At 38.4% G+C, this 26594-nt stretch overlaps 2 protein-coding genes across 6 annotated transcripts in view; one reads left to right on the forward strand and one right to left on the reverse strand.

Annotated features, from left to right (window-relative positions):
• Positions 1–4081: 4081 nt before the first annotated feature.
• The window catches only part of LOC115761647 (zinc finger protein rotund), a 41864-nt gene continuing 19351 nt past the window's right edge, over positions 4082–26594 (reverse strand). The window contains exons 6-9 of one of the 2 annotated variants that reach the window (XM_030703482.1): positions 25882–25935; positions 24733–25019; positions 4461–5505; positions 4082–4398 (exon numbers count right to left, since the gene is read on the reverse strand). In XM_030703482.1, the coding sequence (XP_030559342.1) occupies positions 4082–4398; positions 4461–5505; positions 24733–25019; positions 25882–25935 (1703 nt within the window). Of the gene's footprint in view, positions 4399–4460; positions 5506–7000; positions 7736–24732; positions 25020–25881; positions 25936–26594 lie in introns of those variants that run through there. The other variant, XM_030703483.1, reaches the window with a different exon arrangement.
• Positions 17809–19833, forward strand: LOC115761648 (GTPase-activating protein RacGAP84C). Of its 4 annotated transcripts, XM_030703487.1 has the most exons (4): positions 17809–18047; positions 18237–18455; positions 18516–19305; positions 19354–19402. In XM_030703487.1, the coding sequence occupies exons 2-4, from the start codon at positions 18247–18249 to the stop codon at positions 19372–19374; spliced, it is 1020 nt and encodes a 339-aa protein (XP_030559347.1). In that variant the 5' UTR covers positions 17809–18047; positions 18237–18246; the 3' UTR covers positions 19375–19402. The 4 variants fall into 4 exon arrangements, with proteins under 4 accessions (XP_030559347.1, XP_030559346.1, XP_030559344.1 ...); XM_030703486.1 differs by having other exon boundaries at positions 17809–18455; positions 19357–19833; XM_030703484.1 differs by having other exon boundaries at positions 17809–18455.

Below are 26594 nucleotides of genomic sequence, written 5' to 3' on the forward strand. Positions count from 1 at the left end.
AAATAATTTCTTATTGAGCTTGAATTTTTATTTAGCACTGTAAAATTATATATTACCTGAAGAAAATTGTTTATTATGACTCTGCCCACCATGAATACATTTGGTATTTGTTTAATATGTATTTATATTGTAGCTTACATTTTAAGCATATGTTTATTTAATATTTACCACAAACTGAGTTCTGAATACCGAACACATTTAGGAAACCCCCAAGAAACTACTTGAACAGTGCTTTACATAACAAATTTTCCAAATGTGTCCGCAGTGAGGCAAACGCTTACCGCTTATATCTTTATATACATATAAACAAACTTTAAAAACAAGAGAAATATAACAAAAAAACACTAATCAAAATAAATCGAAAAGATAACGAAACTTGAGAGAACACGCAGTAATTTGCTTAGGCACCAAAAAGCTACAAAATCACACACAAAAAAGAACGAAACAAGTCAAAACCCAAAAACTAAACAACACAATAGAATAGTACGTATAAGATGTCAAATCATATTGTATGTAGAAACCACAAAAGTAATTATATTATGTAGAGTTACGAGATACATAGATGGCAAAGCTCAAACGAAACCAAAAGGCATTATACAAATCTTACGGCACTTACCCAAACGTACATCTATAATATTTCTAAGCCCAACTAAGCAAAGCTTACTACGCAAACCCCGCAACAATTGAACCGTTTAATTGGATGCTATGAGAGACATTTATAACATCAATTTTATAAGACGTGCAAAAAAATAAAAACAGAAAAATAAAAGGAAACATATACGAGCACAAAATGCATTCTATAATATAATCATAGCCCCCAAAAAAGAAAACAAAAATTCAATTTGTGTCCACAATCAAACTTCAATTCGTCTAAAGTGCATACAATAATTTAAAAAAAACACGATTTTCATATACATAGAAACATATATACATATATCAAAATATAGTATATACATACTTCATGCAAATGAATATATATATACTTACTGACATATATACTAACTACATACATGCACACATATAAAGTGAAATGTATAATTCTACATATACATATGTAATAGGAATGATAAGAGACATTGAATGGTTAATTTCAGTAATAAAAACATATATAAAATATAAAAATTATAAATTATTTTAATTTTGAATTTATCAGAGTTTCGAATATATTTAGTACTATTTAATGTGGATAATTCGAAAATGTAGTTGAGTTTTTTATTCGGGCAACGAATGTTACATGCATCTCAACTCGAACTCTTGGTTTATATATGGATGGCAGCCAGCAGTGGGATGCGATGTGAGTGTTTCGAAAGATGTTGGAAAACAATTGTAAAAATCTTTTTTTGTTAACCTGCATGGAAGGCCGAATAAAATAAATGACCTTTTTATTTTAAAATATTTAATTAGCGGGCTCGATTTTTTGTTTGAATTTAAATTTTAATATCAACACACTATGCAATTCTATTAAATTAAATTAAGCTTTACATTTTTTTAAGTTGTGACTATACATTTTAGCTAGGTTTATCTTTTTGTTAGTAGAAATTATAAGTTAAGCTTAGACTCATAACTTACTTCAGATATGCATACATTTTGGCTACTCTGAAGTTTTAATACCCTGAATTAAGTGTTTGTATCTTTTTTTCAAAATTTGCTTAACTCTTTTAAAAATATTGAAGTTTGTTGGCAAAAATATCTAACAAATACTTAATTTATACAAATTATAACAATTCGTGAATCATCGAAAGGTTCGGAAAAGTAAAAGTAAACTTTTTCAATGCTGGGTGATTTTGAAGTTCCGAAATTATATATAAAAAGTGCTTGCAAAATATCTGACTAATCGTTACTTTTGTTTCTAATGGATTATAGCAACAAGGCTCAACAACAACCTTTCCTTACCTTTAGATTTGGTCCCCAGTCTGACCCATGGGATTGGTTGCCAATCAAGCTGTAGCCCAAGATTAGCCAGAGCAGACCGTATGCTTTGAAGTCTTCCATAAACAACTGTTGGCTGTGAGACACGCAATGTGAGAACTATAACGCACATTGGACAGCGATTTGGGCATATATACTATATAAAAGCGGTTATCAAAAATGATAATCCAAGAGCGATCTAAATCCTTGAACATTGAATTCACTTTATTATGGTTTAATTTAAGAGCTAGAAATAAATGTCAATTTACATTAACTAAAACACACACACACATCTACTACTTGGCAATTACACAAGTATATTTATATATATGTAATTAGTTTTATTTACTTATAGTTTGTAGAGTACTAAATTTTTTCTTTCGCATAAACCTTTGACGCATCTTTCTTTGTGGCCTGCTTCCATTTGCTATGCTTAGGTTTAGAATTTAATATTTTTGCCTTTTCCTGTTATTAATTATTATTATTTCGCGTTTAGCTTTTATACATTGAGATTTGCGGGATTATATTCTATTTATTTAAATTATTTTTTTTTTATCTGTCTTTTTGTTGAATTTTCGTCAAGTAATGCATATTTGATAATTCATTAATTACTGACATTTAGTATGAATTTTAGGACACATTTAGTTAAGTTCACTTAGCTAATCATTTAAATTTTCATAAAAACTTTATATTTAGATTTGTATTCAAATTTTTGCTCTTGATTTTTCAATTTTGATCACTTCAGTCTTACCAAAAATATTTATTTCAACAGTATTGTTTTTCTCGCGGTTTTGAACATTCGAAATTTAGTATTATTTAGTATTAACTCTTAGGCTTAATTCAAAATAGTTTGTTTTTACTTCTTTAAGCTATCGCATAGTTTCTTTAATAGGTTGTAAACACATCAATATTCTAATGCTCAACTGTGTTTTTCTGTTTTTATTTGCAAATTTGAAAATTTCTTTAAGAAATTTTTGTATTCAATACGATACACGTAGATACATAATGGATTACTTATCTTTCGCCAGTACTAATCGTAGTAGTTGTATATGTACATAACTTTTATAGTTTATAGTTTACATTAGCTTTGATTTCAATGCTGCCATTTGATTTAAGATATTACTGCGAGATCTGTTTTGCGCATGAAATAAAACTACATCTTAATAATATGTCGGTTAAAAATATGTACATATGCACTTCAAGAGCTCTGAGAACTGAAATATGTGTAAATTTAAGTTCACAAGGATTCTGGAAAGGGTATTGAAATGATAAAGCTACCCTTGAGGCTTATAGGCTAGTTAAATTTCCAAGGGGCCAAGGTTGAATTTGACGTGAAGTTGATCAGGCGGTTCATAATATTGAGCTGTTAATCCTTATGTGTTTCTTGCTTAAAAAGCTTTTTTGGTGCTGTCACAATAAATGCTGCACAGTACATTTTTTGTTTACCACGTAACACTGCAAGTCCTCATGTCAAATATTATCCAGGTAAATAAACCAACTTGTAAGCTTAATATGAATATGAAAAGCATTAATCGAACTTGCTTGCAGTATGCAAATCCTTATGTCAATAATTTACTAGGTAACTTAACCACCTTGTAAGCTTAAGCTCAACATGAACACCAGGAAGAGAGATCGACATTAACAACATGTTAAACTACATGTTATGAGTTTTTGACGCTCTCCAGGGAACTAAACAAATCGGACAGATATAAATATGTAAGCAAGTTCTAAAATAGCTTCAACCAGCATTCCTATTTATACAAAGCCAGCAAATGCACACAAAGTATAGTTCCTTCGTTCCCTTAGGAACTTCAATCAGTAATTGAGTTCTAAAATTAATTTGGACGGTGTAGCTAAATTAGAATAATACGTATAATTGGCAATTTACAGATTTGTTTATCGTCATATAACTTAAAAGAACTGTGTATATATATATATATGTAACCTAGGTCATAGTACGCACTAAGAGTTACTAACTACAAATTAATACTGTACAGGATACGCGACACTCCTAATAGAAACTAATTAAACGGGCCTCAGCTCGTATTGCATACAAATCGGCGGTTAACGAAATATCTGATAATTGTATACATATATATACTATATCAAATATGTAGCTAAGTACAATAACTTAAGAAGATGGGGCGTGGCCAACTTAAAAATACGACGTTAGCTATCCTTTATCCTTGCCAGGCCCGACGCTTACGCCGAGCAGGTGCTCCCCGGCCATCAGGCCCGCCGGCTGATGCGCATAGTTGCGTATCTGATGCAGCGAGATCAGCTGATTGGGAAAGGCATTGGCATTATTCTGGTTCACATTCTTATTGGGAAAACTGATGGCATCATAGAGATAGGGACGCTGCGCCATCGGATGGTGGCTCAGTGAGTTCAGGTGCGGCGGCATCGAGTTGATCGGCGTAAAGGCCGAATTGCTGGTGGTTTTCGTTATGGATGCCGCATCATACGGCCCCACAGTGCTGGGAGTGGTTACTGCAGATGGACAATATTGCCTAAGTTGTTCCTAATTTGAAAGTTGCGAACTTGAAACTTACCAATATCCTCGCGCACAGGGTCGGGCATGATGCGATGATGCGGCTGCAGCTGCTCCGGCGGATGACCATTGCTCTGGTTGCTGTTGGGCGCTGTCGGTTGGGCATAGTGCGCCTCCATGCTGTGCTGGGGCGGTGGTTGTTGTTGCTGCTGCTGTGGGTGATGGTGCTGCGGCTGTTGCTGCTGCTGGGGCGGGCCATGCTGCTGCGGTGGCACGCCCAGTTGCGTGTGGTGGTGATGCGGCTGCTGTTGTTGTTGCTGCTGCTGTTGTTGCTGTTGTTGTTGTTGCTGCTGCTGTTGCTGCTGCTGCTGTTGCTGCTGATGCATAACCTCCATGGCATTGGCTGCAGCTGCAGAGTCCGGACTTACCTTTGGCCAGTAGCTGTTGTCGCTAGGCGCTATTGAAACGGGTGGCAACACCAGATTGTTGCGTTGATGCTGCGTGTTGCTGGCCGCCGCTGTTGATGCATTGCTCTGCTGCCCGCCGGCAGCAGCGGCAGCAGCAGCGGCAACAGCTGCTGCGCTGCCCGGCGCAATGGGCGGCCGTTTGTCCGTGCGCTCCGCATGCTTCTGCATGTGCTTGGTCAAGTAGGTCTCCTGGGTATACGACTTGCCACAGTATTGACAGATGTGCGTCTTCAGATGCTTCGATTCTTTGTGCTTGGGTATGTGCTCCAGCAGCGAGGGCTCATCTGAGAAGCACTTGTAGCAGGAGTTGCACTTGAACGGCTTGTCCGTTTGATGACAGCGCGAATGCGACTGCAGATTGGACAGCTGCGAGAAGGCCTTCTGGCAGCCAGGATGCCGGCACTTGTACGGCTTATCGCCCGTATGCGTGCGTATGTGCTGCTGCAGGTGCGATAGCTGCGTAAACTTGCGCTGGCAAATCTCGCAGCGATACGGCTTAATCCCCAAATGGATGCGCGTGTGCTGTGACAGATACGAAGAGTTGGCAAACGCCTTAGAGCATTGCGTGCACTTGTACGGTTTCGCCTCACGCATATGGATCTGCGTGTGCAGCTGCAAGTCCGCTTTTGAGCTAAAGATCTGCAATTGAGAGATTTTGAAAATTGTAAGAGTCGGACATGGCTGTGGCTTGACTGGTTGGGATATATGTTTTTATATTTTGTTTAACTTGCATTGCACTCGGCTGAAGCTATCAATTGTTTATTTTTCGTTGAAATCAAAGTTGATTTAAAAAAATGACATATTTAATATTCAACATTATTTTATACTAAATAATGCACCACAATTATTGCAAATCTATTAAACGATTCTTATTTTAGGTATGAAATCATGATCCATGTAAACCATGTTATTCCCCATTCGAACCGAAACAGTTTCGACTGAGCTAGTTTAGGAAAGGCATTTACTTATAATAAGAGCTAGAGCCACCAAACATGATATGTTGCTTCTAGAATATTATAGATATTTCAAGTATCTTTCATTTCATACCTATCGCCACCTCCCCGCTACCACCCCAGAGCTATACATCAATTTAATAACCCAACTTTTATTGCCAACCAATTTAAACCACAATTTAAATGCAATTGACTTTTTCAGAATACACAAATATTCTATGGAACAATAAGATATACTGTAGAAAATTTCATAAAGATCGGTTAAGAAAATAACAAAGTTATATGCAACTGCGCAATTGGATGGGGCAGCAGCTTTAAGAATTTCTGTATATATGTACACACACACATTCATGCGCGTTTACTTCGCATTCTAAGTGCGACTTTTTTCTTTAATGCTATTTTAGTTCCTTTTTTTTACCAAAAGTACTTAATTTTTGGTGATGAGTAGAGGCATAGCAAGTGGTGCGGTCTGTCGCGAGTTCGAGCCCTACCGGGAAAAGTATTTTTTTTTTTGTTGCTGTTGTGGCTGTTGAGTAGAGTCGACAGCAAGTAATGCGATCAGTTGCGAGTTCGAACCCTGCCAAGGGAACTTTTTTTTTAATTTTTTTTTGCTGTTGGAATAAGAGGGTTCAGGGTATTCCGTAGTCGGGAGCTCCCGACTAGACCCTCTTACTTGTTTAGTTTTACTATACTCCTCATATATATGCAAAATCCTAAGCCGAAGATAGCCCTTCTTTCTGGTTATTTACTTGGGTTCGTTAGAAGTAAAAAATTTTTTACTTTTATCTTGATTGGAATTCCCAAGAAACTGTTTAAAAATGCCTTTAGGATTCTCAATTATTAAAAATAATTTTTCCAAAAATAGAGATATATACAATACCTTAAAAAAATCAAAAAATTCTCAAAACATACAACTTTTTGCATACTCGATTTAAAGGCCAATTTCGAGATTCTAAATTTTGAAAAAAAAAATAATATCCTCAAGAAAAAGTACATTTTACTTTTATTTTCATCAATAATGAAGGTAAACCTTCTCCAGAATAGCATCGTGCATAGAAATCGATTAAGTTTAAGGCCACTAAAAGCATTGGGAACTCCACAAGTCACAATTTTTTGTCAAAATTAACTAGAGTTTGGCCCAGATGAATTTCTTTGTATTGCGGGTACCCTGAAGCCTTCACCTTGGTATCCTTCACATCATGCGGCATGTGATGCGGCGAACTGGTAGATGATGAGATGCCACTGGCATTGGCAACGTTTCCACTGACTGCAGTCGGAACTGGATTGGAATTCGTATTGGGATTAGAATTCGGATTACGTTCATTGATCGTTGCGTTTTGCATGCGTATGCCGCCGTTGTCCACGCTGTTGCTGGTGACCACAATGTGCTGGTTGGGATTCGGATAAATGCGAGACTTGCGACCACGTGTCGATCCCGTGGGTGCTGTTGTGCCGGCGCCAGCAGAGCTACTGCTGCTGCTTACGACGGAATCGTTGACCAGCTTGGAGCTGCTGCTGCTGCCGTCGGCAATAGCTAGAGTGGAGCTGCTTTCCAGAGTTGGCTTGGGCTGATGCAGCGGCTCCCCGCCACCACTCAGGTGATATTGATGCTGCTGCTGTTGTTGTTGTTGCTGCTGCTGTTGTGGCTGCTGTGGCACCTGTGGTTGCTGCTGCTGTGGCTGCGGATGTTGGCTATAGCTTAGCACCGAGCCGCGCAGATCAGGTGTGTTTGAGAAGACGCTAAGGGGTCCCAGGGCCACGCGCTCGTTCAAACTGTTGCGCAGATGATCTATGGAGCGATGTACTGCGTGGGAGTAGTCGCCGCCAGAGGGTGGAATCTCGCCAATTAGCGGGGAATTGTGATGGTAGTCGAGGCCACCGCCAATTGGACGATACTCAATCAAACGGCCCTCCATTTTCGTGTTAATATTCTTATTTAAGCTCGTTTATTTCAACCGTTTTAGTATTATTGTATGAATATATTTTTTACAAGTCTTTAAAATGAGTTTTAAGCACAATTTTTATATCTGTGAAGAAAATGTTCCGTGGGCAATTTTTATAATTATTAATTTTATTTCGTTGTTTATTTCTTTGTATTGTATTTACAAATTATATTTTTATTCATTTCTATAGGTTTTTAAGCCGTGGACTTTCAATTGATTTTTATTTTGTGGCTAAGAAATGTATATGCAAGTTATATTTTACCTGCACATAGTAAATAAGTGATGTAATAACCGCAAGGCACACAAGTATTTTTTTTTTTTTAAATTATAGAAAAAATTTCATATATAAAACAAATAAAATTTCTAATGTACATTAATTAACTGAAAAGAAATCTATTCAGAAGACATAACGTAGAACCCAGAAAAAAAAACCAGAAAGTATTTTATACTGAAGATAATGTGAACTGTCTGATCTATCAGCAGAGGTTTTACCATTTTTGTTTTTATCAAGCATATCCTTACTTTAGGTTAAGGTATTCTGCCTGTTGCACAGCTTTTTTTATCGGTTTTTTTGTGTCCAATTTTGTAGGTGACGGTTTTTTAAATTTAAAAATCTGCTAGACGCGACCGCAAAAACGCTTAGGCCTCGGCTCTCTGCACCAATCACAGCAATTTTGGGTAGAATTTATTTCCCTTTTTGGTCATTTTTAATTTTTTGTGCTTGTCAAAATCTAACACCAATTTTTCTATGCTTTTTATTTTATTTTTGTTATTTTGCATTTTCAATCGCTTCGTTTGCGCTGCACGTCGGAATTTTTTTAAATTTTTTTCTACGCGGAAATATTTTTTCGCCACGCATTTGACTTTTCAGATTTTATGCGACCAGCGCCCCCCCTTCGCACTCTGTGGCCGGGAGCGTGTTTTTTTCAATTTGACCATTTTCTATTTTCCATGCGGCCTTTTCTCTGCTCGCTTTTGGAGCGCTTCGATTAGAATTTTTTCCCCACATAAAAATCCGCTATGTGCTTCCCTCTGCTGTTGACTGTTGAATATTTTTTTCTATTTCTTCTTTTTTATTTTTTGCTATTTGTTGTGGGACAAGTCATTGAAGCGCAGACAAGCAGCAGACAATCTGCGTATATATCAGGTGAAAGTCCTCGTTGTTTTTATTTGTATTGTTCCATATTTTCTGTTTTTGTGGGGTTTTTCTATTTCTAAGCGCAGCGAATAATTCATTTATTTGTTGCATATTTCAACTATTTTTGTGAACTCTGTGAATGTTGAGTTTTGATATGATTGAAACGGTCTGTGAGTACTCGTGGCTGTATTTTGTTTATTTTGCGTATAGATGGAATTGCAAGTTCGTTAGTCATTCACGACATTGACCTTGAATGACATTTTTATAGGTTAACATTTCAATAAAGCCACAAATTGATTTATTTTTTATTTGCCAAATTGTGTTTTATTTTGGTGAAGTATATTGGCAAAATATTTAAGACTATGGATATGTAAAAGATCTGCAGATTCATTATTTATTTATGAACTAATATAAATTAGTTAAAAATGGCAAAGCTTACCAGATACTCAACATTTACAGCTAAACGTTAATCTGATAAATGATAAATTGTAAGGAATTTTTTGAAAATTTGTTGAAAATTTCGGGTATACTACTACATACATGTATACCTAGCTGCTCAGCATTTTTTACATATGTAGGGGGAATGTGGATGACAGATAACTAAAAGTAAAGTGCTTTCTTAAGTTCTAAAAATAATATTATAGCAAATAGAAATTTTCAAAAATATTTCAGCCTTGCTGTACTTTTATATTTCTAACAAATGGAGCATGTATGTATGTATGTATGCAAGGTATATGCAAAGAAGAGTGCGATTTTATGCGATATATATATATATATATACATACTTAATATAGGGGCAGAGGTTATATACATACACATGTAGATTATACACACTGATGCATTATTATTTTTTTCCTTTCAATTTTTATTTGTTAGCTAAATAATTATTTGTGTACAAATTACGACATTTCAAATGGGCTCTTCCTTCTTTTTAATGGCTTTCAGAGTGTTATATAAAACAGTATATAAATTCGAGTGAGTGTTACATATGTATGCGCTTTAATACAGACTTATCTGCATATACGCTGCACATAATGTAGGCCCCGTCCTAAAACCGAATTAACAATAATAAAAAAAAAAACAAATAAAAATACAAAAAAACAGCAAAAACTGGGGAATGTTCTTATGTACTTATGTGCATGTGTGTGTTTGTTTGTTTGTGGGTTTGTGGGCTGAAGTTCGGGTTAATGCATAGTTCGGGCTTTTAACTAATTAACATTTAGCGGTTTGGCCTGCCCTCGTGACTCAGACTCTAGATTTATTTTTAATGTTAATTGAAAATTGTTGAAAAATTTGAAAAAAGGAAAGAATTCGCCCGCTCTTTTATTATTCATAACTTTTTGCTATTGTTGTTGCCTGATTAATGCATTTTTCACACTACTTTTTAGCTTGTTTTTATTAAATTGTACATCACAAAAATGTTTCCGTTTCGTTTTTTTTTTTTTTTTTTGGTTTTTTATTTAGCTTATGTTTATTTTTTTTAGCTTATTGTAAGTTAATGAAAAATGCATTGCGGGGTGCCATTTGATCCGTGCAAATATTTTTTTCAATACATTTAATTATTATTTTTATTCATTTTAATGATATTTAATTTCACATTTATCGCGTTTTTTTCCTTATTTGGGGTCACGCTTGTTTGCACTAATCATTAATTAATTTCACATCACTTCAAATATGCAATTAATTTTTGCTCTGCTCCTTAATTAAAGGTAACATATATTATTTTAATTATAAAAAGCGTACGCCCGAAATTCTTGCTGGTTACGTTGTGAACGCCACAATTGTCGTTGATTAACTGATCGTTGGCCAAATAAATTTTGTGGCCAGCAGGCTCCACAAAAACCTCTAGTAACTGTTATGAATGCGTTTATGCCTGTGCGTGTGTGTGGGGGCGTGGCACGGCTTTTAATGCGCAGCTGTGTCTCATTAACGGGCTGTGCAGCGATTTGTGTGGCGCTTGCTCAGCATATTCTCAGCATATCAAATTCCCGAGCCTGGATCATGCGTGCTTCAGGTTCAAGCCCAGGCTAGGACTCATATTTGTATTCAGCTTCAGGTGTTTATGCTGCCCAATTAGCGTAAGCTTGAATGGTTTTTTTCTCCCGCAAAACTCTCAGTCGCAAAGACGCAGGCGAGCAACATCAGATCGAGTTAATGTGAAGTCAGCTTGAAAAAGATGACCTATGCCTGAGCCTGGGTAATCGAACCTGGGATTATGTCAACTATGTGCCTAAGGAAAGCCATAAGGCATATTAATATCAGTTTGAAGTACGATGTCACAATTTCATTAATATAAAATGTGATCTTTTTACGCTTGTTTTGCTTATATTAAATATATTAAAAAACTTTTAAGTGGAGGCTCAGACATATTTAGACCTTGTTTTTTTACATTTCAGTCTATTGAATCTAGTGGAAGGATCTAAAAACTTCTTTATAGGTGACTTGATCTTAGTCAAAAATTGTACTGAAAAATGTATAGATTTTAGGCTTTAAATTTTTTGTTGACATATATTTTTTAACATTTGATTTAAAAGATTACCGAGTACTTTATCAATGTTATTCATCAATTTGGAACTGGTTTGAAATGTAGCTCTGGCTTTATGCGAAAATATTCTTAGAAGATAAAATAATAAATGAATAAATTTAAATACGTAGTAAAGTGAAATAAATGAATGATTTGAAATTATGGATAAGATATGGATAAGATATCCTGAACATTTAATATTTATATATATAGAATGTTTAAATGTTATAAATATCTGTTAAAATAACATAAATAACGTTTTAAAATTATACAGAATTTTTCAGAAAAACTTCTTTAAACAATATATTATTGTTAAATAATGATACGTGTAACTCTGAAAGATTCTAGATTGTACATTTTAAATGCCAATCAGAAGAAGTGACACTAAACTTTCTTAAAAAAAAAAAAAAAAAACAGATAATAATAAGTTGAATGTACCAACCAAGAGCGTAGCTAGCCTTGGTTAATAATTTTATTGAGTAACAAAATTGGATACTAAAAAAAAACCAATATACTATTTGGCTTAGCAAAAATTTAAGAAATACTTGCTGGTACTATTAGATATTATGAACTCTAGAGCTTATTTGTTTGAAATATTCCTAAGTTCTATGAATTTTTTACCAATATTCTCATACCGTCGGAATATTTATGTTTCGCCCAGTTAAAGGCGGAAACGGAGAGTAATTGTGACCTTGATATTGAACACAAGAACAGCTGATATGCAGCACCCACACACGCACACCTACCAGCATTGGCTGCGCCGTAAAGAACATTTATTATTTATATGCACACACAGACACACACACACACATACACATACACAAAGGCAAGTGTGCGGCAAGGAAAACAAAAGCCAGCTGCTGCGTCGCTTCGCTTTCTTCTTAGCGCCAAAGCACGTGACGGGCAGCCACGCTGCATTAGAAGTTCGCGTATCTTAAAGATACACAAACACACACACACACACACGCGAGTACGTTGTTTGTGTGCTGCAGCAATAAATAAACACACAGCCCGCAATTGAATCGAAACGCAGAAGCCGGAAAAAGTCTAAAAGCGCGCACCGGAAACGGAAACTGAAACCGAGTCAAGTGCGAGTTGAATTTGTTTCCTATTTTTTTTTCTAGTTGTTGTTGTATATGTTGCTACTTTTTCTTAGCCTTGTCGTGGCAACAACAACAACGTCGACAAGGACGACGTCAGCCGAAGACGCTGTCCGCTGTTTGATGTGGTTGTGTTTGTGCTTGTTGTTGTCGCTGTTGTTGTAGTTGCTGCTGCTGTTACTTTTATTGGCGGCGTCTCAAGGAACATGTTGCGCACACAGAAAAACACACAGCTGAACTGAAAGTCGCGCGCTTTGGCCCTGTCGAGCAGCGAGCGTCCAAAGCGTCGAGCGTCGAGAGTCGTTTCGTTGAAGCAGCACCGCGCGTGCCGAGCCGAAAGCACGATCCGTCACCAATGTAAAAACTCAACTAAAGCGATGATGAAAAAATCTGAAACAATATATTTTCGGGGGGTCGTGCACACACACACACGCACACACATACAAAGAGAGAGATGCAAAGCAACGCAGCGGCGACGGCGGCGGCGGCATCGACAGGCACGAGGTGGCAGCCAGACAGACAAAACGCGCACTAACACAAGCGCAACTGCGCTCCAAAACGCAGCAGCAGCATAATGTAGTTGTGTGTGTGTGGGTGGCGGCCTGGCTTACTAAAGGCCGCCGCCGGCCGACACAGCGGCAACAACAACAACAACAATAACAACATACACACACACACACAGCAAAGGGGCAAGCGCCAACCAACACGCTCTCACAAACAGGCAACGGCAACTTCGCAAAAAAAAGCAGCAGCGACAACAACAGCAACCAACTAAACGGGCAAAAAAATGCCACGCACACATACACACACTCATTCACACAGCGAAAAAAGCAACAAAAAAAATGATTCGGTTGCATAGGCGGCGTCGCTGCTGGCGCTATTCAAATGCTGCGCCGTCCACAGCAGCAGCGCTGCCAGCGTCGCAGCCACCTGACAGAGCAACGCCAAAACAACGATAACAACAACAAGAGCAGCAGCAACAACAACAAACAGGCGAGCGGGCAGGCAGGCAGTCGCCGTCAACATTGACCCAAACTCAATTTGGTGTGGGGCAAGTTTGGAGCCAACCGATGGGCTCTAAAAAACGCGCAAAATACAAAAAAAAAGTATTGTGTGTGTAAAAAATTTAAAAAGGGGAATTTTTGCCCACGCACACACACACACAGACACACACGCGCACAAAGCAGCATGCGCACACACACATAAAGACATACAAACGCATGGAATTTTTTCGCTGCCAGCGTCGTGTTAGCCTTCGCCTCCCCCAAATTCGCAGCCGGCCCGCAACCCCCACCTAACGCAGTTGCCGCCCCCGCACTCATGCCAATGGTCTGCTATTTTTTCCAGCATTTTGTTTTGTTCGACTTTGATGCTGTCTGGTTTTTTATCCCTTTTTTCTGTTTGCATTGAAAAGCTCTTTGCAATTTGACTTTGCGTTTTGCTTTTGTCTTTTCTTTTGGCTTTTTCTGTGGGTTTTGGCGGAGTGGTGATGTGGAGTGGCATGTAAAAAATGTCAGCTTCATAAATTAACTAATTATGCAGCTAACAATTGTGATTAAAATTGTAATTATTTGTATATCATTTATAATTTCGATAGCATTTTAAACAAATTTTAATGTTGCGCTTTAAAGTAGGCAATATTTTTGTCGCTGCGTGGTTGACGCTACGCACGTGCAGCGCTGGCCACGCTAAAACATGGCGCAGTGTTGGCAATCGGCGCGGCTGGCATTTTGAAGCACTCTATCAGTCTGGCGTCGAATTACGTCAGGGGAAAAAAAAAATATAAAAGCACAACTCGAAACACACACACACATACACAGTTACGCAGAGCACACCTCAGGCAATCTCCGCCCTGACCTAAGCCATCTCGTGGCTTAACTGCCAGCAGCAATCCCCGTGCTCTCACTTCAGTACACCCCCCACCCCTCCACCCCCCCGGCCAACACACACCTCTACACAGACAGGCCACAAAGCGCACTCCTTCCGCTGCGTTGCAGCCGTCGTTTGTCTGCTGCTCGTCGCCGTCACCGTCGTCGTGGTCGCTGCTATTCCTAAGTTGTTTTTTTTTCCTCCTCCTCCTCCTGCTGGTATGGTGGCTGCTGCTGCCACATTGCAACCTTGCCTCAACTTCTACTTCATACGCTACAGCTGCTCTGCTGCCCCTCTCACTGCCCTTTTTTTTATTTTTTTTTCACATCTTCCATTTCCATTTGCTGTGCATTTTTTCCATGCAGCCTCCCCTTCAACATTTTTTTCCACCGCCTCCTTGTCACAGGAAACAATTTTTTCCTCGTGCCATCTCGCTCGCACGCCGCACTTCTGACCCGCTCAAAAACAGCATTTTTTACTGTTTCGTTTTGTTTTGGCTTTGTTTTTGCCCACTTTTATCGCCCCTCCTGCACGTTGTTGCATTTGATTTTGTATTTTGTGTTTTGTATTTGCATTTGCTTTTAGATTTTGTTATTTTCTTCTTTTTTTTTAAGTTTTTTTCAATTGAGTCACACGGAAAATTGTGCGGCGGTAGAGTTGCCATTGAAAAATTTATTTATTATAAATTGCCGTTTTTAGTGTTAGAGAATTGGGTTAGACTATTGAGGCTATTGAGCACAGCAGCAAATATAGGGTCTATCAGCTTAAACGGATTTTGGCAGGAGCGAAGAGTTCTTTAAAATATGCTTCCAAACCTATATGTATATATACATTTGCCTCAGTATAGCACTTATTGCAATAATGTATTTTAGGAAAAGTATTGCTTGTTAAAAAATGGTTGAGTTTTGAAATGGCGGCAATAGATCTTTAAGTTAGCGCAATGGTAATAATAAGCGTAATAATAATTTAAAAATAAAAATAATAATAATCAAAATAATTGTTCCACATCACAGAATCTAACTAGGATAACTGAGCCTGCATTCCAACCAAAATGTACATATGTAGAATGCACTAACAATATTTTAATGACAATTTTTAAAAAGTTTTCAAAAGTATACATATTGATTTGTGTACGCCTAATTATTTTTTTTTTTAATTTCAATTTTGTGGTATATTATAAAGTTACAAAATTATTTTAAGATGAGGTAATTTAAATAAAAAACATTAGCATAGATCCGCATTTGTTGGGTCAATACAAATTTTCATGAATATATAATATATATATAATTATTAAATCCTTTTTTGAAAGTTTGTTAATTTGCGTAGACGTAGTTGTAACATCTTTTCCTGTTTCTAATTGGCTTACCTTGAAAGGATTATATTCTAGCACTTATCAAACATCAGCTGCAACATTTTCATTTGTAGTCGGATAAAAACATTTTAGAAAAACTGTGGCAACATTTGTGTGTGTGTGTGAAAAATTCATTAACACCACGTGGCAACACTGTCAGTGGATTTTGATGTAATATTTCCTTGTTTTATTATTGTGTGCGTGAGGTCAGTGTGTGGGTGTGTGTGTGTGCTCGTTCTACGTTTGGCATTTTGCTTTGGTTTGTTTTATTTTTTGTTTCTTTTTTGCATGTCACAGAGATTTTTTTAGTTGTTTTGTTGTGTTGTTGTATTCGAACACAGTGGGCAGTCAAAATCACACACACACAATCGCATACGCAAGGTAGGTTTGTTGGTGGCGGGGTTAGATGGGAGTGGGGCAGTATGGTGGTTTTTGGGGGCAAAGCCCGCATATTTGCTATGGTTACTTGCATGGGCTTATGCCGATGCGTGACTGGCGTTTGTGGACTTTGAATACAAACAAAACAGACGCATACACTCAAACTCACTCACACACGGCCCACTTATACACACATGCATGGAAAGGAAGAGGTTTGTAGATATATATGCATGTACATGTGCATTTCAATACGCATTAATAACTACGAATTCAATGCGACTCCCATCAGACACACACACATACAGAAGCAGGCATCCCAGCCAATCACACACACACAGACACGCGCGCACACACACACACACAGGTATGCTGTCGCTGCTGCTGCTGCTGCTGGCGCCTAAAAAACGGCAACAAAATATAAAAATCAGATTCTTTCGCCTTTTGCTCGCGTTGTTCGTTTATTCGCACCCATACCCCTCCTCTGCTGTCCACCCAGCGCTGTGGCCATTGCTCGATCAAAAATTGATGCCAAAACGCTGCGCCGGCAAGTATGCAACACATTTGTCAGACTCCAAAATCAAAAATCGAATAAAAAATGTTCAACATTTTTACTTTTTAGCTACGCTTAGTTCACACTTTTTCGCTTTTTAGATGTGCTCGCGTAAATTTCATTTTGCTTTCTTTTGTTTTCGTGTTTAGTTTTTCATTTGATTTTGCAATTTTTTACGTATTTTGTTTGTCGGTCGCAAAACGTTCTCCCCATAAATTTTTCATCCACATAGCGCGGCCATTGAGCGATTTTCATCGCGCTTAGAATTCATTGATACTTTCGCAAATTGTTATTCCATCAGAGTTTTTTTCTCGGCGTCGTGACATTGAATTCTCGAGTGCCGCACAAATATTTAAAGAGAGTTTTTCCAAAGTGCTTTTAGAGATGAATTCCAAGCTTACTTTAAACACAGCTAAAAATTAATTTTGTTCATTAAGAATTAGCAATTTTTATTATATTGAAAAATATTTCAATGAATTGAATTTGGGACTATTTTTGATTTTTTTTCCTAGTCGGTCGTAATATTAAGCACCTACTTATAATTTATTATTTGTAAGTAACTCTTTCTTTAATAATATACTGTTTAGCTCTCCTTAAATTGTACTGGAAATGCATAAGTATTATATCACTTCATTAATCGGAGATCGTTCTTGATAATTTTAAAAATAAAAGATCGCGCTTATCGATAGTTAAATAAGAATCGATTAAAATTGCTACCTAAAAATGGTTTAATATCGACAGATACTAATCGATAAGTGAAAATATCTAAAAATTGAGCGACTTTCATTATAATATACCTACAAAATATGTTGCACTTAACCTAATTTCTAGAAATATGTTTACATTTATCGGCTGCATCCTAAAAAAACAATCAATTAATTATACACATTTTAAAGATTTCATTGGGTGCAACAAGAAAACTGGGTAGAGCACAAAGATAAATCCTAAAAAAGCCTTGAAAATATTCTAGTCCTATTTCTCAAAGACTTATCAAGTTATAAAGATCATGTTCTTGTAAATGTTTTGAAGATTGTTTTCAAAATAGTCATACGATGATTTTGAGCAATATATCGTAGCAGCATCGATGCTTACAAATTCGTTTTAGTTGTCTAATCAAAAAACAGCTTCAGTTTTACTGAGCTGTCATCGAGTGAAGCGTCTGCGTTTCCATTATATTCTGAATTGTAACTTTTTCTTTAGTCATTGTTTGAGTGCGGTTCAGTACTGCGAGAGACTATTGAGACGAGCCGTTCAACTCGAAATCGTTGTTGAAGTCGGGCGACAAGCAATAGGTAAACATTCTGCGAAGTTAACTTTTGCTGGAAAAATATTGGCAGCCAGGCAGCTGACTCAATGAAAAGTGACAGCTGATTTGGTGAGTACATGGGTGGGCGAGGTATACATATGTGGTTAAGTATCAGAAGTTGGCGATAACTGGGCAAAACAGACGCCAATCGTTGAGTGCGCGAGAATTGCAATTTGGTTAGTTGTTGCCATAACGCGCTGCAATGCAGACCAAGGATCGTTTGCGCCGCGAATATAATTCATACAATGATCTGAGCAGAGAGTTTCGCATGTACGATGAGCAGTCGATGGACTCGCTGCTGGATGATCGTCTGCGCATTCACATGAATCCCAATGGCAGCGATGAGCTATCCTTGCAACGTGACGATTTCTACGCATCCGCCTATCCACAGTCGCCGCAGCTGTTGCTGCGCCAGCACAACTTCAAGCTGAAGGTCTACTACTCCAATGTGGGCAATTGTGTGCAGTGCAACAAACGGTGAGTGGGTGCCACAGCTTGAATATCTGTAAGTGTGTTGCATGCTCCGGCTTCTTGCAGCATACGCTTTGCGGTGGCCAGTTTGAGGTGCCGCGACTGTCCGCTGCGCTGCCACACGGACTGCTGCAGCCAGCTCACGGTTAACTGCATACCACAGCCTCTGGTCAGCACGAAGCGCGGCCACTTGAGCGACTTTGTGCCACGTGCGGCTCCCTTGGTGCCTGCCCTGATAGTCCACTGTGTGACAGAAATTGAGGGGCGCGGCCTGGAGCAGGAGGGTCTGTATCGCGTCTCCTCCACCAGGGAGAAGGTCAAGCGTTTGCGACACAAGCTGCTGCGTGGCAAGGCAACGCCACATCTGGGCGATAAGGACACGCACACGCTATGCTGTTGTGTGAAGGAGTTTCTGCGCTCGCTGGAACGCCCCCTGATACCCATGTACCACAGACGCGACTTTGTGCTGGCTACACAACAGACCGATCCGCTGGCTGCTGAGGAGCCATTGTATCTGGCCATGGTGGATCTGCCACAATCACATCGTGACACACTGGCCTTTCTCATGCTGCACTGGCAGCGCATTGCCCAGAGCCCAGCCGTAAAGATGTCTATTAATAATATTGCCGTCATATTTGCCCCAACACTCTTCGACGATGTCGATCTGAATCTGAGTAACATTGTGCTCTGGCAGCAGGTGCTGCGCGTTTTGCTGCTCCAATCGCCCGGCTTCTGGGCTCAATTCCTTGAGGTGGAGCCGCTGCTGCCAGCTTGTTCGCTGGATGATGAAGAGTGGAAACGTGAAAATTACCATTCACCAAGCTGGCAATCCGTGAAAACCTATTTTAGATCGATGGTAGGTTACTCTCGAAGTCACGAAGTCTTTCTCTGTTTTATTTTATAGAAGTCCGTTTCTCTTCAATAGGTTAATCTCGCTGACTGAGGCGGGCTCTATATGCAAGTTAGTTAACAATCTGACAAATTGATGGAATATAGTAGCCAATAGCCGTTAGCCTTGTAATTTTATAATTTTCCAAGAGCTAGTTAATATATCCATAGACTATTAGCTTGTTTTGGTTAATTGTGATTTGAGAACAATGCGCTTATCATTAACCTTATAACACCACAGCTGGTTTTACAGAAATGAGTGTGTTTTATATATGTGCATATAAACAGCGCCTGCAGAAAAAAAACTCGTTGAAACCTAAAGTAAACCGCACTTGGAATAATAAGGTGTCCAGGAAAATGTGGAACAGTGAATACTTGTCAAAAATTCCTACTAATTCTTTTTATTTTATACAATGAGACTTGGCATTTTTCGTGAAGAAAAAACTATTTAATTTGGGTTATAAATCTTGTGGCTTTTCAATAAAATGCTAAAGGATTTTGCAACAATCAATTGATTAATTTTTCAATATATATATAATATAAAGAGACGTGAAGAAAGGCCAAACTTGAGAATTTTAAAAGATTGGAAGATTAAAAAATCTGTTTTTATGGCAATCTTCCAAGGCCCACGAGCAGAATTTAAAGTACCTTTCAAAAAATGGAAAATGGTTTATTTATATTAACATGAAATTTATATTCATATTTATAGTGTTTCATTCAAGTGGAATTTGGACTATTTGTTAATATAAGTTGCTAGAGCAGAAAAAGTAATCAATTATTTGCGAATTTAATTAACTTTACATATCACTTTATGAGCAATAAAACGGCTAAAAGTGTAACCTTTTTTGAATTTACAAAATTGATTAAATCTAAGAATATAACATTGTTATTTCGCTCGAATGTTTTGCTGCATGTTGAATATTAATATTATTTTAAGCAGTAAGCACAACATAAACTGCATACACTTCCATGTAAATAAATATGTTGTTCGAAGCGTTAATACAATAATAAAAAAATAAACAAAACTAAAAAACTAGCCGTTTTAAAAACAATTTGCTGAGTGTAGAGTTCAGGCTAGAAAAAAGTGAATGATTTCATAAAAAATGCAAAATACAAGCAAAACAAAACAAAGCACTTTAATGCAACGGTCAAGTGCATAAATAGACACACACACGCACACAGTCGCACACGTCAATGCATTGGAAAAATAATGTACATATAATAAAATTAAAAATAAACAAGCTACAGACTGCAATCGAAAGAGATGGCAAAAGCTGTGGACGCGAGATAGCTGTCATAGATTTGCCTGCGTGCGTGTCTGTTCTCTGTGTGTGTGTGTGTGTGTGTGTGTGTGTGTGTGTGTGTGTGTGTGTGTGCGTCTGCGTTTGTGTGTACTGTTGCTAACCGCACTAAAAATGCATGTGAGGTAAACTTTTTTCGGTCGATAGAGGGCGACACTCGTTAACATTAACCAAATGCTAATGCCAAAGGCCGCTGACCACTACCCACACAAACGCACGGACACACACACATACGTGGGCACGCATACATGCATACGCAGGGGCAATGACAATACGCAGGGGCCACCAATACGGGGACAGGAAAAATGGCAAAAAGCGAAAAAAAACATAAAAATAACAAAAATCAACAACAACAATAAAAATAAATACAAAAATAGTTTACATATTTCATGCATTATATTGGATAAAATGTTAATGCCTGGCGCTCGGCATGCCTGTGTGCCTGAGTGTGTGTGTGTCTGTGCGTAGTGTAAGCCGCGCAGTTTGGCAAAAACGTTGCCTACTTGGGGGCGCGTGTTAAAATTGTTTAACAAATGGCACGCGCGCAATGTATGTACGTGTTTGTGGGAGTGTGTGTGCGTGTGTGCGGCATGTATGCATAATCGCTTACAGTTTTAACTTTTTTTTGGACTTTTTAGCCTATTTTTATTGTTAATTAAATGAGGGGAATTACAGACAACAAGTACACATGCGTGTGTGCGGCATGAGTGTGCGCTAAACTTTTTTTATGCAGTTTATAATTTTTTCTATTTTTTTTTTGTTTTTTGCCTAACGTGGCACAACATTTTGTGCTCGTTTTTCGCATGTAATTTTACTAATTGATAGTGTGAGCTATTTGAGCAGCACCCGACAAACCGCCGTTCATCACACTCTTCGGGCTGCACATGCGGCATGGCCAGTGCTTCAGTGGCTTTTCTGTGCGTGTGTAATTGTGTTAGTGCATAGCATGTAGCTGGGCAGCTGAGCAAGTTGACTGAATGCATAAAACCAAAAAAAAACAAAAAATAAACGCAAATGTAACTAAAAAATTGCTGTGAAAAATAATAAAAGGGGCATAACGCGGGTAGAGGTGCATTGGGTTGGGGGTAGGCGCCTAAAAGGCAGCAGCAATTTAATGCAGCACACACATGCATCCACATGTTATGCGTGCGCTAATAATAAACGCAGTGCAAAAAATGTGCATACTTGTGTGCGCACTTCCGTTCATTCTTTTTATGTAATTTTATGTAAGCAGAGCCTTTTTTTGGCTAGTGGGCGCAGCTACGCGTCTTTTTTTTTTAATATTGAATATTTTTCAGGCACAAAAATTTATATATATTGAGATTTTTGCTTAAGTAATGTATGAGCCTTAAAAACATTTTATCGCTAATCCTAAATTTTAAATTAAACTAATATCTTGATGCAGATAAGTTCGGTTTACATTTGCATAAAACTTTTTTACAAATATATTAATCGTGTTGCATATTTGTCAAAGGCAAAGACAGCATCACTCATATAGAAGTAATTAGCTTAGAATTTCATGTTTTTGCAGCTGCATTATTGAATTAAAATCGCATCAACATAATTGCACTGATTTCACACAGCATAATTTAATAACGTCATAAAGCGAGAAGCATATAAGTATACCATCTACTACCTGCCCATACTCTAGCACATAATTTTTTGGCCAAAAACAACAAAATTGCAAAAGTAACACTTGCCCCTCCTTTTTCAGAGTTAAAAAGCAGAGCCAAAAAAAAAAAAACGAGAAAGCAGGCCAGCGCACACTAACATGATAGGCTGACTGCAGCTGTACCTGACACATACACACACACGCAAACAGTCACCCGTGCACATGCTATACTATATGGATACGTAGATGTGGCCAGTCAAAGGCATTAAAGAAGACAAAAAGTTTTTGCTGCTGCTGCTGCTGCTACAACGCAGATGCGAGTGCCAAGTGAAGTAATTCCAATTGAAGCTTTAGCTGCATTGGCAACAACAGCAACAACAACAACAAGGACAACAAGGAGACTGCCAAAGCAGCGCCGTAAAAAAATGCCAAGTGTGGGTAATTAAAAACGTAGCAACAGACCAGCAGACGCTTTTGAGCGTAGAAACGCACTAATTTTCAGTAGTGCAGCTCACACACACGCACACACTCATAAATTTATATGCATGCGTGTGAGCTACAAAAAGAAACATGAATTTGACATACACACACGCACACACACACACCCGTACATACACTCGCAGAACTGTGAATTCACTCGCACGCAGCGGCTGCTACAAAAAAATGTTCACAGCATACTTTTAGGCATGCTGCTATTTCACTTCGCCTCGCACAAATGAACACCTCCTCGCCCCTGTTGCTGTTGCCGTTACTGTTGTTATTGTTGCTGGCTTTTCAGCAGCGTCATCAACATCATCAGTCGCCTACACACACACACACACACACACACACACACACACACACACACACACACACACACACACACACACACACACACACATACACACACACACTTACTAGCAAACGTACATACACTGTCGCTCATCAGCGCACGCTGCAAAAGCTGTTAGCTCCGCACCACAATTTGTGGGCGTTCTGGGTGTGGCATATCTGGCCGACATATCATTCGTCCAATGGACAACAAATTTTCGTTGCCGTTCTTGCTGCGGCTGTTGCCCAAAAATATACATAACACCAACAACAATTACAACAATTTTTGCTATTCCTACATACATATTATTTTTTGCTTTTCTCTCGGGGCGTTGTTCAATTTACTTTCATTTGTTCGATCTTTTTAACAAGCAAAAAAACAAACACACACACTCACGTATAAGCAGCATATTGTATAAATTCTTAACAGTTTTTTAATGTTTGTGTTTTTTTTTAATTGCCCTTGAGCTTATTTGATTTATTAAATACAAAAGATTTCTGTTTTTGTTTTACTAATGCACTTGATATTTTAGTGCTATTTAAATGCTAGCCTTAACGAGAAGCTCAATAAAGCTGACTAAATTATAAACTCTGTAGGTTCGCGCAAAATACCCGAAAATGTGCGTATAATATAATCTTTCCACAACATATTTTTATTTACTTGTTTCATATTAGAATTGTAAGCATTCAATTGAAAATATTAGATTCTTGTTTTCTGAGTAAAGTCATTTGTTTTTCATAATATCTAATGTCACCTATTAGAAATATGGGGATCTGTACCAGTAAACCACTATGCAATACGATACCTTACTATACAACTTTAAAACTCTTCGCATATCAAGCATGGCAAGCAACTGAATGTCTGTTGTATGAACAGCTTATTTAATTGATTTTTTATTGACATGTGCAATGTAATAATGTAAACTAAGCATAAAGTAAGCATATTCGGATGAAACGACATTTGCAGGTTTTCAGCTTAAAGAACTTTTAAGCTTCCAAGAAACTCTCTCTTTAAGAGCCCACCCGGTAATATGTCCCACGCATATCACTAGCTTAACGCTCCGAAAATCTGGCGAAAACCACCACCTGCCACTGGTCAACCAAAAAAATGGGAAAAAAGCGAAACCGTTAAAAACAATAAGCTCAATTAGCTGCAATTAACACACTGACGATTACAGACACACATGCACACATGTATGTACTCTCTCTCACAAACACACAAGCATACTTGTCGATGCATATTTGACATTTTATGAGCAGCTGCAGCATCTGTTGGCCGCAGCTTGAGTGTCATTTACACCATTTCTGTCCAGCTCTGTTTCTGGCCGAGTGCGTTAGCCGCCAAAAACTGAAGTTGAATGAAATGTGGGAAAAACTGCACTTGATATGGAAACAGGGCACAGGGCGCAGAGCACAGCGCACGGCGCGAGGGGCAAGAAACCGAGACGGGTCGAATGAAATTCGAAACTTTGTTGCAAACAAATGAACTGGAAAATTGTAAACAAAGGTTGTCATATCGTTGTCCCGAGCTGTTGTCAACACTTTGCTGCACGGCCAATTTACGCAAGGCCGTCGGCCAAAATATTGATAAGCCTTATAGCTTTAACTTAACAGTTAACTTAACAGTTAAGTGCAATGCAAATAGCAGCGGGAACAAAGGGGCTTCACTTACCTGCGGGCACATTTTGCATTGATACTTGCGTCCACTGCCGCCGGCGGGGGCATGTCCACCGCCAGCGCCCACACCGGGACCGCCCATTTTGCTGGCATTAATCGGCTGAGGGACGACGAGCAGCGCGGCCGCTGATGCAGCTGCCACTGCATTGTTGTGATGATGCGCTGCAGCCGCAGCGGCGGCGGAGGCATGGTTGCCATGATGCGAGCCGCCGCCGAGGCCAGAGTTGCCACCGCCAGGGCCAGGGCCAGAGCCATTGACGGCGCTACCAAGTCCCAGGCTGCCTGTTGAGAAAATTGATTAGATAATTATAATTGAAAATTAAATAAACTATCAGTTAAGATAAAAATGAAAATTTAAAATTAGAGAGAATGCTTTAAAAATATAGAAATTTTCATCCCATTCAATGAGTTTTTTAAATTGCTATTATAATTTGTATTTAACTTAACTTTGAGTAAAATTGTCGATGCTAACTTTAGTTCGGGCAAGGCCGGGCTATATACGCATTGTATGATCTCAAAAACGATGTTAAATTAGCAATTCCTTTGCACGAATATTTAAGACTCTCTTATACCATGCGCAAAAGAAGATAATTTCAGTTTCTCAGAACTAAAAAAGTATTTTTCAATATTGCCTTACCTTGTGATTCTCAAGAATTCAAGTAACGTATACAGATTTTCATGCTTTGATCTTAAGTGTTGAATAAGTTGCATTGAAAATCTAATTATTCTAATGCTCTCTCTCGCTCCTTCCCATTCTCTCACTATCTCTTATGCCTCACTCATTTTATTCTCTATATATACAAATCTGTCTCTCTCATATTACTAGATATGAAAAAAATGATTTTATGTGTAAAATATATACATATTTAAAACAAATTTTGTACAGAACGGAGTATCTCCGAGGTTTTCTATCTAGTTATATGTGCATGTTAAGATAAACTTAGTTTTAGTTTGAACTTAAATAACATCCAAAACTTTCTGAATTTAGACTAGACTTTTCAAAGCTTTCTCATCATTTATGTTTCTTAGTTTCTCTTTTAAGTCCTTAACAAGAGTAAAAAACATGAAAAGCATTAGAAAACTTGTTGACAAGTGTTGCAGGACCTTAAAAGGTAAAACTTTGACTTGCGGTTTTAGGACTTACCTTGTCCGGCGACCGCCGCATGATGCTCCAGACGGTTGTCATCCAGAAAGTGACCTGCAATTGAGTTGTTTGCTTCAGTTGCTGTTGAATTGTGTCAGCCGTGGCGCCATCTAATGTTGCCACGGCTGTCAGTCGAAACGAGTCGAATTGAGTCGGGTACAAGTCATGCCGCGCGTCTCTGTTGAAGTTGCCGACGTTCACTCACATCACGTTGCCGCCAGCCTGCCAACTGCAACCTGCCACCTGCCACCTGGCCAGCAGCGTGCCACTTACCCCTCCGCCCATGTTCCTGCACCGCGACGTTCGCTGGCTTCTCTAATTAAACTTGGCCGCTCTGATTGCCACTGGGAAATCGCGCGCGAGCTGAGTTCCAGTTTATGTGAAAATAGTTTCACAATTTTTATATTTTTTCAAATATTTTTTATGCCTGGGTTCCATTTATCCATCTAACCCATCCATCTTTCTATAATTGAGTGCCTGGCGCATTTGCGTGCAAAAATTGTGTGAATCTGTTGATGAGCTAAAATGCTGAGTCTGGCCAGTCTGGAGAGGATTACCGACTGCTACAGTTGGGTCAGCCGAGGCGGCTGCGGCAGCTGAGGCAGTCGACGCGCCCCGTTGGCATGTCGAAAGCATTTCTAATAAAACATTTGCAGACAATTGTTGCCACCAAATTGGTAGCAAAGGCTACTCAAGTTGTTCAACATTTTTAG

This window comes from Drosophila novamexicana, unplaced genomic scaffold (assembly GCF_003285875.2).
Source record: "Drosophila novamexicana strain 15010-1031.04,08,12 unplaced genomic scaffold, DnovRS2.1 tig00000485-arrow-pilon, whole genome shotgun sequence".
Taxonomy (NCBI): Eukaryota; Metazoa; Arthropoda; class Insecta; order Diptera; family Drosophilidae; genus Drosophila; species Drosophila novamexicana.

Coding starts and splice junctions, on each gene's coding strand:
- LOC115761648 (XM_030703484.1), top strand. CDS start 18,181: ATGCAGACCAAGGATCGTTTGCGCCGCGAATATAATTCATACAATGAT. Junction 18,456..18,515: donor TGTGTGCAGTGCAACAAACG/GTGAGTGGGTGC, acceptor GGCTTCTTGCAG/CATACGCTTTGCGGTGGCCA. Junction 19,306..19,353: donor AAACCTATTTTAGATCGATG/GTAGGTTACTCT, acceptor TTTATTTTATAG/AAGTCCGTTTCTCTTCAATA.